Below are 12,951 nucleotides of genomic sequence, written 5' to 3'. Positions count from 1 at the left end.
TACTACTTGTGTAGACCGGTCCGACCGTATCGGGTGAGCAGAGGTCTCCCGTGGTGATGTCTCGCACTCCTCACTGCCTCACATCCTTTTAGAAGTTTATATCTTAGCCAAAGCATAGGATCAACGCATAACGAGAGGCTGCAATTCATATTTTGCAAAAACAGGTATATTTTTGTAGAATAAAAATAATAAGTAAAATATAGAATACCCTCTTGGAAGAGGGAAACCGTGAGGTCGGTGGGGGAGAACTGTAGATACTAGCTAAAGAATGCAGCACTTTCTTGACGAGGTGATACTCTATCTTGCATCTTTTACGGGCTTGCGACCGACCATCAGATACATTGGAGTGAAGATCCTTTCCTTGCCGCCCAATACTAACGCGTCGGCGGCTTCGCACAAGTTCTCCGACATTTTGACAACACCCGGAGGCGCAAGTCGAGTTGCCTCTAGGGCACTCAAAACAAGATGCGTGAGCGACCTTCCAATATATGTCATCCGGAAAGTATAAAACAGGTCGCCGAATGTCTGCACATGGCGCCAACTTCCGGAATCGAGTGGCCAATACCAAGGACTCGGGTCTGGGCGGTCCGCGAGATCCTCGTGGGCGAGCATCTCAAAACCGGCCGCCTCGATGGCGCGCACGGCTTCAGACGCCTTTACCATGTTTGCGATACCATCGCCTTTCTCGATGTCGAGGCGGATCTTGCGATGCTTAGGGTCATCATCGTCGTACCTTTCGGTCATAACCCATTCGTACACCCCAAATGTGCCGCCGGGTTTAAGAACGCGGAAAATTTCAGAATAAACCGCTTCGAGGGATGGGGCATGAACGGTCGCTTCGATCGCGTACACCGCATCGAATGTATCATCATCGAACGGTATGTTCTAGTTTGCGCTGTTAATAAGAAAGTCCTACGACAACGCGAGGCAGTCGCATCTTCGGCTTACCATGAAATCTCCTTGAACAAACTGGACCTGGTCGTCCATGCCATGTTCTGAAGTGTATCTCCTCGCCCTCTCAATCTGGTATTCGTTAAGGTTAAGTCCAACGACCTTGGCGCCTGTGAACTTTGCAATCTGTCGTGCTGGGCCACCGACGCCACAGCCGACGTCGAGTACTTTCATGCCATCCGTGATGTTTATTATACGCGCCAAGTAGTGTTCGTGTCTCGCAAGTGTTTGTTGGAACGACTCTCCGATTCCCGCACGAGAAAAGTGGAAGCTCTGTCCGAAGCCGTATTCGTAAAAGTCCGTAGCTAGACTCGCCGTTTCAGTTCTCGGTCCAATGGTAGCTGTAGGGGATAATAGTTATAATTACCGAGGTTGTAGTATCTAATTGTTAACACCAAGCACTGTCAGAATGTTATCCTGATAATATTTGCAATTACAGGACACACTTACTGCCTGGTCAACGATTCATAACCCGCTTGTCTTGTCTGTTGTAAGAGAGAACACATGGTCAGCATTCACGACAAGATTCTTCCATGATGCTGTGATGCCTTACTTCTCGGGTTTCCTCAGTCTCACTTTCAGCCGTCTTGCTAGTCCAATGTTTGAAGTATTCGTCGGAAGCGGCCTGTTGGGCATCGTAGTTCTTCTTCATCATTGCCGACATGCCAACAGTGTCACGAGATCCCTTATGGAGCACATTCTCAAAGGTAGTACCTCTAACCACTGATAATTGGCGATGATTCTCGTTGGATGAAGTCATGGCGATACGAGGTCTTGCGGCTTGTGGAAGTCGCCGTGAACAGGACAAGAGCGTGAACAGGGCAAGAGCAGAATGGATTGATGGTTTGGAGGCTCACCACATTGACCTTGAGACTCAAATGGCTATCTGGGCTATAATGAATTTATATTCTTTTCCATTATAATGGGCTGGCTCGTTTTCGAGACTCTGGAGCCTGTCGAACGGATGTAAAGCTCAATGGGCTAGGATTATGTAACTGCCTACACAAAGATGCCGAGAATTTGGAAGTCGTGATCCCGAATACGAATGCGAGCGGACCTCCCCCCACAACCTCACAGACACTCTCATTTGTCTCGTCAAATAGAGATAGAAAACTGCGCTGTCAACAGCGAAAGGGTTTCGTTCCAAATGCTCAATCAAGGGTTCATGGAGTTGATTCAGATAATAGAAAAAAACGCAGGCCTCTTTCTCCTTAAATTATCCGAATACGAAAGCACTCTCGAGGTCGATAATTCCCAACCTGGTGACCCTTCCAGATCCAGCACTTGTCCAGTCAGCCCCGAGCCATTCTCTGTGTTGAAATCAGCTCTGCTCTGTTTCAGGATCCTCGCTTGGGAAGCTGTTTCGTTGTGCGCTGAAAAGTGGAGAGCAGTGCAAATCCCCTCACATCCAGTCAGTCCGGGTTCACCTGCTTTCCTTTTACGTTCCTGCAGTCATGGATGCCTAGGCCCTCCTCACGGGCTCGTTCTGCTTCTTAGTGGCGAGGATGTACGCCGTCAAGCCATCTACGGTCTGGGTACTTTGGGAGCCGTGCAGGATGTAGCTTAATAGGTACTTAATGTAAGATTATTATCCGTGTTTTGCGGCGTTAGACATACAAAGAATAAAGAATACGAAAACGACAGTGAACCGAGGGGATACCGCGCGTCTTGATCTCATCATCGGCCCAGGGAGAGGCAGCCTCCCAGATCGTGGCGGGATTGGAACAGATAAACTGATCCTGGCCTTTCATATAACCAGTAATAATGCCATGACAAGGAAGTTTGTCTTCAGCCTAAGCCGTAACCCTTTGCGATATCAACACCACAGTAACCTTAGTTTCACTCAATACCACATCTCTCTTTCCTCAAACCCACTTATCTTTGTAAGTCGCTGCCATTTCTGTCCCTAAACAACAACCTGCGTGGATTTAGTCTTTCGGAAGACAGGCGTAGCTTCAATCGCCCACTGACCTGTTTTTCCCACAACTTAGCTTCGGTACCAAAGATTCGCCTGGTGCTCATGTCCGGCAGCATAGACTTGTTGAGTATTTTAACTTTCGCGCACACATCTGGCTGGAATGACGCCGCACCAAACTGTTGTCGGTATCAAACTCGAGGCAAGATGTTAGTCAACAATATGGGAAAAAAAAGGGCCTCGTCATCACTGTCAGTTACTTTTGACAACGGTGGCGCTGAAGCTGCCAATGCATAACCTATACTAGCCTCTGGGCGTATGGGTGACGAATACCTTTTCACAATATCTGCGTTCAGGTTGAGAAGATATAGCCCACTTCTTCACGATTACTGATGGCTTCAAAGTCTAATATAACCAAGTAGTTCAATGACACGCACAGAAGCGGTAACGAAGTTATATTGAGGAACAACATGCGCCTTAATTACGACCCGCATACGGAAATATAACCAGTTTGAGATTGGGTATTGTTACCCACGCAAGGGGGAATGCCTCGCACCCCCAGAGGAAGTCTAAGTTCCTGCCATTGCGGGATCCAGTTGGCTATCTGGAGTGCTGGATTAATGGATACTTGACACTCCTAGCATCACTCGCCATGGCCCTTCAAATTCTTCTTGATACCCTCGACCTCCTCCCTGTTGAATCCGAGCTCGCTCACTACAAAGCCCTCAACCCCACCATCAAACTTCTCGTCCATCGCTCGGAGAAAACTAAGCATGGTTGCTGCCCTAAAACCATGTCAACGTTAACAAAACTCTCCATGAATTGCGGAGAGAATAAGAGGTTCCGGGGAGAAAAAGAAAACAAAATGCAACGACGTACTCGCACCCAATCAGAGTCTTCAGAGGCCCATTCTCCCAATCCACATCCCCTAACCCCCGTGTGATTTTGGATATCAAAAGATCTCTTACAGGCTCAAGGCCAATCCTCGTCAAGGCATAATCATGCGCGATAACCTCTTCTGGAACACCAGCGAGGGAGAGCAGAAGAGCGACCGCAACGGCCGTGCGGTCCTTGCCAGCTGGAGGTTATATCAGTCTTAAGATTCGCGAAGGCCTGGGCTTGGGGCTGAATCTGAGAGGGGGGGAAATATGGGAGCGTACCTGTGCAATGGATCAAGAGAGGTCGATCCGGCTTCTGAAGAACGTGCAGGAAGATATCGCGAAAGATTGGCCGATGAGTTGTAAGGAAGTAGAAATACATTTCTTCTAGCTGTAGGATTTATTATATCCATGAAGATCACAATAGCATGATCAGCCACTTTTGTTTCTTACCCCTTCGTTTGGCTTGGAAGTAATGCTTGGATAAAGACCATCGCACCTCCATCCACGAACGCCAAGACCGCAATGGAAAGTGAGAAAATCATGACTTACAGTCCTCCACTTGTCATTCCCCTCAGCTACCCTATCCACGTCCGCAATCCCCAACCAAAAATGCTCCACCCCCTCAAGTTCCGGCTCGAGATCCCTCTCTCTTTCCTCATTGAACCGAAGATCAAAAACCGCCCGAACTCCCAATACCTCAACCATCTCTTTCTTCCCCTCTTCAGAAACCGAGCTCAGCAATCCCGAGCGGTAGATGAAATTTTCTTTCACAGAAGGAGGGTGGGAGATGCTGCGGAAGTTGAAGGTACCCGGGATTTGATGCCATGGGGGTGAGGAGAGGTGGGGCTTGAGGGACTCGGGGTCAAGGGGTTGAGAGAGGGGGATGGAGAGGAGGGTGGTAAGCGGGGTTGCGGACATGGTTGTTGTTTACTCCTTTTGGTCTTGCGTGATTTGGTCTAAGTGCTCTGGAGGTCTGATGTCAAAGTGCAAGGGAGGGATCCGGTTTTATAGTCTTGAGAGTTGCCTGCACTGGACCGGGATTGCGGCGGACTCGGGCACCTCTGGATTCCGAACCACGTGTCTGGCTTGTGCGTACGACTCGCCCGATCTAAATTCGTAGAGTGATCGCCTGGGCAGAAGATCACTAAGCTGGTCATGGGCTCCACGGAGGAGAGATGAGTACTTGTTGAAAGGCCAGCTCAGAAGAATAAGTCCTCAAATATTTCCCATGGGTTCCCGTTTGTGCATCAACTTGCAGAAATAGGATTATATTACATTATCAATTTCAGTTTAGCATTCGCCACATAATCAGCGCTTCAGGAAAAGAAAGTCTATTTCCTCAGTTGGTTAGTGCCTTTATTGAAGACAACCGCCAGAAATAGCCGAGTTTATTCCGAGTGTCTGGGCATTCAGGAACCGGTTGATCGGCACCGCTGCCATCTACGATACGGTTAGGGCCGTTTTATACCTCGCACCCGAGCTCCGCGCACTTCCTCTCCCAGGCCCGTTGATCGAATCGAGTGGAGGCTCGTTTGAGAACCCCATGAGACCGGATAGTTCGTCACCTGTCGAAGGCGATGACCTCGTTGATGTAGTCGACACGGAAGCCCGCCAGGTGGAGCTTGTCGGATCCATCATAGAAGCGAATAGATTTCACCACGGCCTTCATTTCGGACTGTCCCGCGCGAAATCTCGGGGCCGAATGAAGTACAGGGTAGACGGTGCCGTCCGCGCGCTTATGGTTGCGGTACCACTCGAGATCCTTCTCCATGATGGTTCCGCCGCCGTTGTCCAGCGAGTTGAAATTGGTGCACCACGAAGGAAGTCCGGGTGGCCTCTCGAGAGATGGTGCGAAAGACAAGAGAGCCAGGTCTCCGGTTTCCATGGCCAGTGCTTTACAGAATTGGACATAGGCCCTTGCGAACAATCTGGTCGAGGAGACTTTTCTCGATACGGAAATGAAGCCCGTTCCAGTGTATAGCAGGCATCACTACCAAGGGAGTTGGTCTTCACCGGGCCCCACGGGAAATGCCATTCCCGTCGAGTGTGGTGAGGTGCCGCCGAGGGGAGCTGTGAGGCGGGTAGCGGTTGCTAGAATTCACATGACATCTTGGACGTGTAACGACCCAGAGCAACCTGCGCGCCCGAAACTCGGCCTATAGCAAGCTAGAAATCGGGATTGATGCAGCTATTAACCTCTGCCGCAATGATGGCTGCGCGATATGCACGTACAGTAGAGTGGTTGTCAGAAGTACAGTCCGAAAGATGTACGAAATTAAGAGAAAGTGGAAAGACGACGAAATACGTTAATTTAGTGATGTCTGCAAACTCTGTTTGATGCAGGTGTACGTCTCTGCCTAAAATCTTTGGGCCGCGGAATTTCTTCCCCTCGCTGTTGTCGTGCGCTCATCAGCCGTCTGCAACTGATAGCAGCTGTCATTTGACATTCCCTCCTGCATTGTGTTTGGCATCATCACGAAGCCGTGATGGATTACCTCCAGCCCACCCACGGCCAACACTAACTCTAGCTAGTGCCCTTATTCATATTAGCTTCGTGCTATCCGCGCTTCCCACTCAGACAGATTATTTTTATTTTATTTTTTTTTTTCATTTTTTTATATGCATCATACGCAGCAATGGCCCAACTGAATAGCCATACTGTTGGGAATGAGAAGCAGTCACTACCCCGCACAGCATGGGCGGCAGCATTGGAGCAACTGAGCCAAGAGGATCGCGAGCAATTCGCTTTGGCGGACACAGCTGGAAAAGATATGCATCTTCTCTTGACAGATGTCCTAAAAGCTGCCAACGAGAAGAAGAGTGAGTGCATGAAGAAGCGTTGGAAGATCACTATCAATGGGCGAGAAATTGTGTTGCGCGATGTTATGGAGAAGATATCGGCTTGGGTCGATAAGATTCTTGTGAGTATGACATAGGACGCAACATTGCTGGTGGTGTTCATACTCATAGCTAAATAACTGAGAACTAGACGGTGGGCGACGTAGCCGTACAATATGACCCAGGGCATGCTGCTCTGCCGTGGGCTGTTATCCGGCTCATTGTGCAAGCGACTGTCAGCGATGCTGCGGTGTTTGGACATGTCGCCATGTCGATTGAGAGTGTTACGAATGTCATATCGACTTGTGCCATTCTCGAGCTTCGATATTTGGGACGAGAAACCTCCATGTATTTGTTTGGCCGTTTCTATTTTCTTTTTTTACGTCCGCCATACACTGCGTAGCAAAGCTAACGACCTACCGCTCTAATTAGTAGTGGCACCTATAAACAGCTCTCAGAGGCTATCGTCTCTCTATACACAGCCGTTCTTCGATATCCATCCGCTGTCCTTCACTATTATGGAGATAGAACCACAGTTCGGTTCATCAAGAGTGTTGCCACGTCCAAAGCAGACTTTGAAGAGAAGTTTGGTTGCATGGAAAGCACCCGAAAGCAAGTTTGGGACCTCATGCATCTTGCTGAGGCGGAAAAGACGGAACAGATACTGGAGTCTGTCAAAAGCATCTCAGGAGAACTAAAGTCGCAAACCCTGGCCGAGTCCAAGCACTATGAACGTCTGGAGAACATTCTCAAGCAGCTCCAGGAGCCCATCAGTCGACTCGGCACACTGTCCGCCAATATCCAGGATGGGCTTGAAACCCCCACTCGCGGGCAGATTTTGCGGTCCATATCTACCATCCCGTATCCCACCCATCATAAAACGGCGAAGAAAGGTCGTCTCGCCGGCTCTGGCCAGTGGCTACTCGCAAAGGATCAGTATAGGTCGTGGCGTAAGGAGAGCAGCTCGTCGGTTCTTTGGCTGCACGGGATCCCGGGTAGCGGCAAGACGAAGCTGACGTCGCTTGTTATCGATGATGTCAGTGGCTGCGAGAACTTGGCGTATTTCTACTGCATGCGAAACCCGGCTGAACCAGAACGAGGTCGTGGGGAGGCGATTCTGGCTAGTCTTGTGCGGCAACTTGCGAGCGTCGGATCTCGCGGGCCAATCCTACCACCGGTTCTTGCCGAATACGAAGACGCAATCGACGGCATGGCTGAATTCGGGGACATGGCCTGGACAATGGAAGAGTCGGAGAGAGTTCTTTTTGACCTTTTGGGCCAGTATCCCACGGCGTCTCTGGTTCTGGACGCCCTAGACGAAGTGAACCGAGATGATCGCCAAGAACTGCTCGATGTCCTCAGCCGCCTGCTTCAAGAGTCTCCAAATATCCTAAAGGTTTTCATTTCAAGCAGAGACAACCTTGACATCGCACTCTCCTTAAAGGGGTCGCCAAATGTCTACATCGAAGCCGAGGACAATGCGAGAGATATTTCGTCGTTCATGTGAGTGACATGATTCAAACCCAATAATATCCGACCAAGAATTCCTAACGGTGTTTTGATTTTTAGCGACGAGAGATTAGACAAGGCGCGGCTTTTGCACGGCAAGCTCTCTGATGCGCTGCGGACCAATATTAGGCAAACCCTTCTCGATGGCGCTAGGGGAATGTATGTTGAGGCCTTCATGTCTTTTTTTTTTTTTTTTTTTTTTTTGGGTGCGATGCCACTTACATGAGCATTCATGTGCAGGTTCCGATGGGTAGAGCTTCAGATCCAGTCTCTCCTTCCGCTGAAAGTCGCAGCTGATGTCGAAGCACGCCTCGGCTCTCTGCCCGCCACCCTAGAGGGCTCCTACTGGGAGGTTTATAGGCAGATTATGGAATCCGGAGAGCATGCTTCCAAGCTGGCCGTCTTCACTTTCCAATGGCTGATGTATGCTCGAGAGACTGTAACGATCGATGCATTCGCCGATATCTCGTCGGTTGCGTTATCGTCGCCAGGAGGTGAACCCCACGCCAGCTTCACCGGCAGAGAAGTTATTGACGTCTGTGCGAACCTGGTTGTTCGGCGGAAAGCATCGTTTGAGCTTGCCCATTTATCAGTTCGTGAGTTTCTCGAAGGCCTCAATCATCGGAACGTGGATACATTTCTCTCAACCAGCAGCAACGCCTTCATCGCTTGCGCATGCCTACGGCACTTAACTCGCAAGATCGACGCAGCCATTGAGGCCCCTCAGGATCTGGAGGAGGTGTCCAATAGCGCTCGGTCAAAGGCGAAATTGCCGCAAATAGAAGCAAATGCCAACAACAGTGTCTTCCGAATAGGTTGCCACAGGAAATTACAATTCAAAGTCGACGCAACCGTCCTAGCGGCTTTTCAGAAGCTTGTTGACAGGGTGAAAAGGGGCGAGCATGACAGGAAAGTGCCTGAAGTAGAAATGGAAGATGACAACAACGGTGGCATCCAAATTTGTTGCGCGTGTATGCAGGATTTGCCTTGCGATATTGATGCAACCGTTGCGATGGCGTTGAATATGCTTAGGGAAGAGGCGAACAAGTCCGATATGGAATCGAAAGGACCAGAAACGACAATAGGCGATACTAAAGTAATAGTAACACATGAGGTGCCTACAAATGCGTTGGAAGTGGAAAACGGAGGGGAAAACCAGGAAGGCGAAACTGACCAAGAAACAAATGATATTGGGAAGAAAGAGGAAGGAAAGGAAGGAAAGGAAGGAAAGGAAGACGGAACAACGGGAGCTCTTAGTGTTTCACAGGAAAACGTGGAGCAAGAAGATGCTGCCACTTCTCGGTTGCGAGAACGCGTCGCTCGCGCCCTCATCATCCAGGACCGTTGGGACGATGTCTATTACGTCGCTAGATACTGGGTCTACCACGCTGACCGGAGCGAGGTTTTCAGGAGATCCGATCCATTGCTGCCTCTCCTCCGATCGTTTCTCGTTAGCGACTCGAACAATTTTTCAAAGAATTTCGCAATCTGGTGTAGACTCATTCGAATTTACGATAGGGACTTCAAACACATGGGGTACGAAGTGGAAGACCTAAAACTGCGAGATGCCACTCGGACACCCTACAATCCAATGTGGCTCGCATGCTTGAACAACTGGATCGACGTTGTCGAATACCTTTATACAGTGGGGTACAAAGACAGAGATAAGTCTTGGCCCCCGCGTCCGGAAAACTTCTGGGCATACTCGTCACATGTCTGGGAGGCAGAGAACAACCCTGGGAGGCCCGAAGGCGGTAGTACCCCGCTGTGGTACGCACTATACAGCGACAATCTCGAGCTCGCCAACTGCATCCTTCGATGTAGCTCCGAATATACGCCGGCTAGCCTCCCCGGCAGCATTGCGCCTCAAAGCCTGCGCTCCCTTCTTGAGAAAGCGGCGAGGATGAATCGGAAGGGGTTTGTATCGCTATTCCTCAGCAGAGACCATGGCGGACAAGAGGCCGAAGGACGGGCATTTGTTGCGGCAGCATCGAAGGGTTTGCAAGGTCTGCTCGAGGTTTTGTTGGAGCATAATGCCGACGTCATGTCTTCACATGGGAGCCAGGCTCTTGCCGCGGCTGTAGAAAAACGGCACGCCGAGTGCGTTGCCTTTCTACTCGACGGAGCAAGGGGCTTGTCCGTGCCGGGGCCGGTCGGGGACTCCACTCTCTGCTCCGTAGCGCGAACTCAGGACGCTGGCGTCATGCGCATCCTGCTCGAGAATTCAATCGGCCTAGGAGGAATGTCCAAGGCGCTCATAATATCCGTGTCAGACGGCGACGAGGAATCAGCTGGACTGCTGCTTGCGCATGGAGCACGGAGAGAAGGGCCGGCCGTCGTCAACGCCATCCGCGCCGATACGCCGACGGCGGCGATGAGGCTGATCGGAGCGGGGTTCGACGTCCATGGCCGATACCTGGGGCACTACCGTTCGGCTCTGCACTTCGCGGTAGACAAGGGCTTTGCCGAGGTCGCGCAGGCGCTTCTGGATCAGGGGGCTGCTGTCAACGCCAGGGACCGCAACCGGCAGACACCGTTGCATCTAGGAGCATGCAAAGGGCGAGAAGAATGCGTGCGGATTCTTCTCGAAGCTGGAGCGGATGTGTTGGCGGAGGATCGGGAGGGAAAGATTCCGCTCGACTATGCGGAGACTCCGGGGAGAGAAGCGGCCGAGTCATTGATTAGGGAAGCCATGGTGCGATTACTAGAGGAGTTGCAGGCGAAGGAGAGAGCAACCGGTGGTAGGAGCACATGAGTAGCTTGGGAGCGCTCGCTGCTGGCCATATGCCATTGCAGAAATGAAGTTTGCACTATAATCCGAAGTTGTCCCCGAGGACCAGCACTTTGAAGAATCGCCGTCGGAGCTTCTGGGCATCAGAAGCCCACCCAACGTGGGGAAAAGCTCGCTTATAAACGCGCCATCCCAAACTAACCTCTCCGTTTTGGCAAGGACTTCTGGCCGCTACTGTACAACCTTTGGCCAACTAGCCTTTACAGAAAATGCGGCCGCTGAACCTGCCCACTATTATATAGAGTGGCTAAAGAAATCGCCTTTGGTACCTGATTGCAGTGAGGTGGGCGACGAAGTGCATGTTCTCAGTGGGGCTACAGTACCATTCATTCTGAGGCACAGGAAGGAGAAGTTGTCGACAGTCACCGACGAAGCTAAAGGGCGGGTATTTGTGCTGGTTGGCGACGCTTATATCCATGGCGTCATGGAGGGCGAGGCTGCTGAAGCAGCTAGTTATCCTGATGACTAGAAGGTGTTATTGATTGCTTAGGCATTTGTTGTTTCTACTGATTTGACGGCGTATGGTCCAGGTGTTTTAATTGATCCCGCCAGCTCTTAGGCGCATATTGACCCTTATGTTGTGAAGGCTGAGTGTAAAAAGGCTGGTATTGGTTTGAACGCAGTGGAATGAAGGGCAGGGTTTCGTTGTGGTACGGCTGCCCCAGAGTACTGTTGAGCAAAAGATAGGACCCCAAACGCATGTACTGTTGTGCAAGCCATTTCCCCTGACGCGCTAGTAAAGACCTTGGAACAGACTGACGAGCTTGTCCCTTGCCAAACTTTCTACAGTCACCGTGGTGCGGCAATTACCCAACCAAAAGACTTGCTGCGTTTAGCTGGCTGGCTTCTAACGAAAAAGGAAGTGGGAATTGAGGCTGCCTGTGGGCCGAAGAAGATTTCGATGACCTGTCACGCTTCAACCGTTGCCGCCACTCATCATTCTTGCGAGTGGCTAATGCTTTTTAACCTAGCCATTGATACATAGCAGTATGTAGAGAAGGGAGCAGAAGGAAGCAGATCCTCTCACCGTCAAATAAATGTGGGCGCGGCGCGGATCACCTGGTCAGATCGCGCCGCTTTCAGTCTCACTGAGGGTTGCCGCCAGTGATAACCGAAATTGTGTTGACTTCCGCTCTCCTTCGACCAAGTACAGACGGCAGCTTTGGCGTGGCGATCAGCCAGGCTAGGTGAGAACGCTGAGGATACGTTCTCCTGTCCAGTGGTAATAGTCTTCTGCAAGGGCCAAGATCTCCTGAGTGGGCGACATCAACGTTGCAGGGCAGGACGGCTGATTTAGCCCCCTGCAACGGCATACACAACAACGGGAGTGACTCGATCGGGCCGCATCATTCACGTACCGAGCCGGAAAACACGTCGCTCACCAGTTTCCACGAGAAGTGTCATGGGGTAACATGCAAGCGTTGCTACAAGACTTCATATATGCTGATACGGGCCACATCCAGCATGGAATGCTGGATATGACGGATCTTTTTGGTCTATGTGACGCAGCGGTATGCCCCTACGGCATACATTACAAGAAGCTTGAGAGCTTCGGTGGGTTTGCAACCCTGGTTGATAAGGTAAAGGCAGCCATGTGCATCTCTAGGGTACCCACGGCAAGAACGCACCACAACGTCGTGGCCATTCTGGAAGCCCAGTGAAGTGGTGCCCAGCCATCGTAACCATTAGCGTCCGCATTGGCGTCGGCCTCGAGAAGCTGCCGCACCACGGCGTCGTGGCCGCTCCCGGAAGCAACACCCACGTCGATTGCCCGTTGCTAATCCTTTCATTTTCTTGCCAAATTAGCAGCATCGTATTGCAGCCACTGTATTCTCTGTATGATGGGTCCTCCACCATATGCCGTGATTTTGGCGGCTGGCAGGCCCAGAGCGCCAAACCAGATTGTGCCGCGCGTGGCGTCTTTCTTCCTGCAACTTCTGTATACGACGGGCGATGCCCGTCGATTAAGCCACTGCAGCCACAACCAACAGCGGAGAGAGTGTCCCTACAAAGCGAAGTACAGGGCAAGGTAGGGCAATGGACCTGGCAAACAGACCCAATGAAGC

General features: G+C 51.0%; 3 protein-coding genes and 1 pseudogene across 3 annotated transcripts; 1 reads left to right on the top strand and 3 right to left on the bottom strand.

Annotated features, from left to right (window-relative positions):
* Positions 1-297: 297 nt before the first annotated feature.
* Positions 298-1,711, bottom strand: SAPIO_CDS6557 (Sterol 24-C-methyltransferase; the record flags this gene model as incomplete). The annotated part of the gene is made up of 5 exons (XM_016788626.1): positions 298-885; positions 949-1,256; positions 1,319-1,332; positions 1,402-1,436; positions 1,505-1,711. The coding sequence occupies 5 exons, from the start codon at positions 1,709-1,711 to the stop codon at positions 298-300; spliced, it is 1,152 nt and encodes a 383-aa protein (XP_016641779.1).
* Positions 1,712-3,509: 1,798 nt separating this feature from the next.
* Positions 3,510-4,665, bottom strand: SAPIO_CDS6556 (uncharacterized protein; the record flags this gene model as incomplete). The annotated part of the gene is made up of 4 exons (XM_016788625.1): positions 3,510-3,651; positions 3,746-3,944; positions 4,027-4,135; positions 4,297-4,665. 4 exons carry the CDS (start codon positions 4,663-4,665, stop codon positions 3,510-3,512), a joined length of 819 nt encoding a protein of 272 aa, XP_016641778.1.
* A 643-nt stretch (positions 4,666-5,308) lies between these two features.
* On the bottom strand, positions 5,309-5,632 carry SAPIO_CDS6555 (annotated as a pseudogene; the record flags this gene model as incomplete).
* Positions 5,633-6,383: 751 nt separating this feature from the next.
* SAPIO_CDS6554 (uncharacterized protein) lies at positions 6,384-11,354 on the top strand (the record flags this gene model as incomplete). Its single annotated transcript, XM_016788624.1, has 6 exons — positions 6,384-6,668; positions 6,737-6,933; positions 7,018-8,088; positions 8,155-8,253; positions 8,335-10,835; positions 10,918-11,354. 6 exons carry the CDS (start codon positions 6,384-6,386, stop codon positions 11,352-11,354), a joined length of 4,590 nt encoding a protein of 1,529 aa, XP_016641777.1.
* Positions 11,355-12,951: the final 1,597 nt, after the last annotated feature.

The sequence above is a fragment of the Scedosporium apiospermum genome (genome assembly GCF_000732125.1).
Source record: "Scedosporium apiospermum strain IHEM 14462 chromosome Unknown SEQ_SAPIO_0104, whole genome shotgun sequence".
Classification (NCBI taxonomy): Eukaryota; Fungi; Ascomycota; class Sordariomycetes; order Microascales; family Microascaceae; genus Scedosporium; species Scedosporium apiospermum.
Note: the sequence above shows the minus strand (reverse complement) of the source record. Positions and strands in the feature narration are given on the sequence as shown.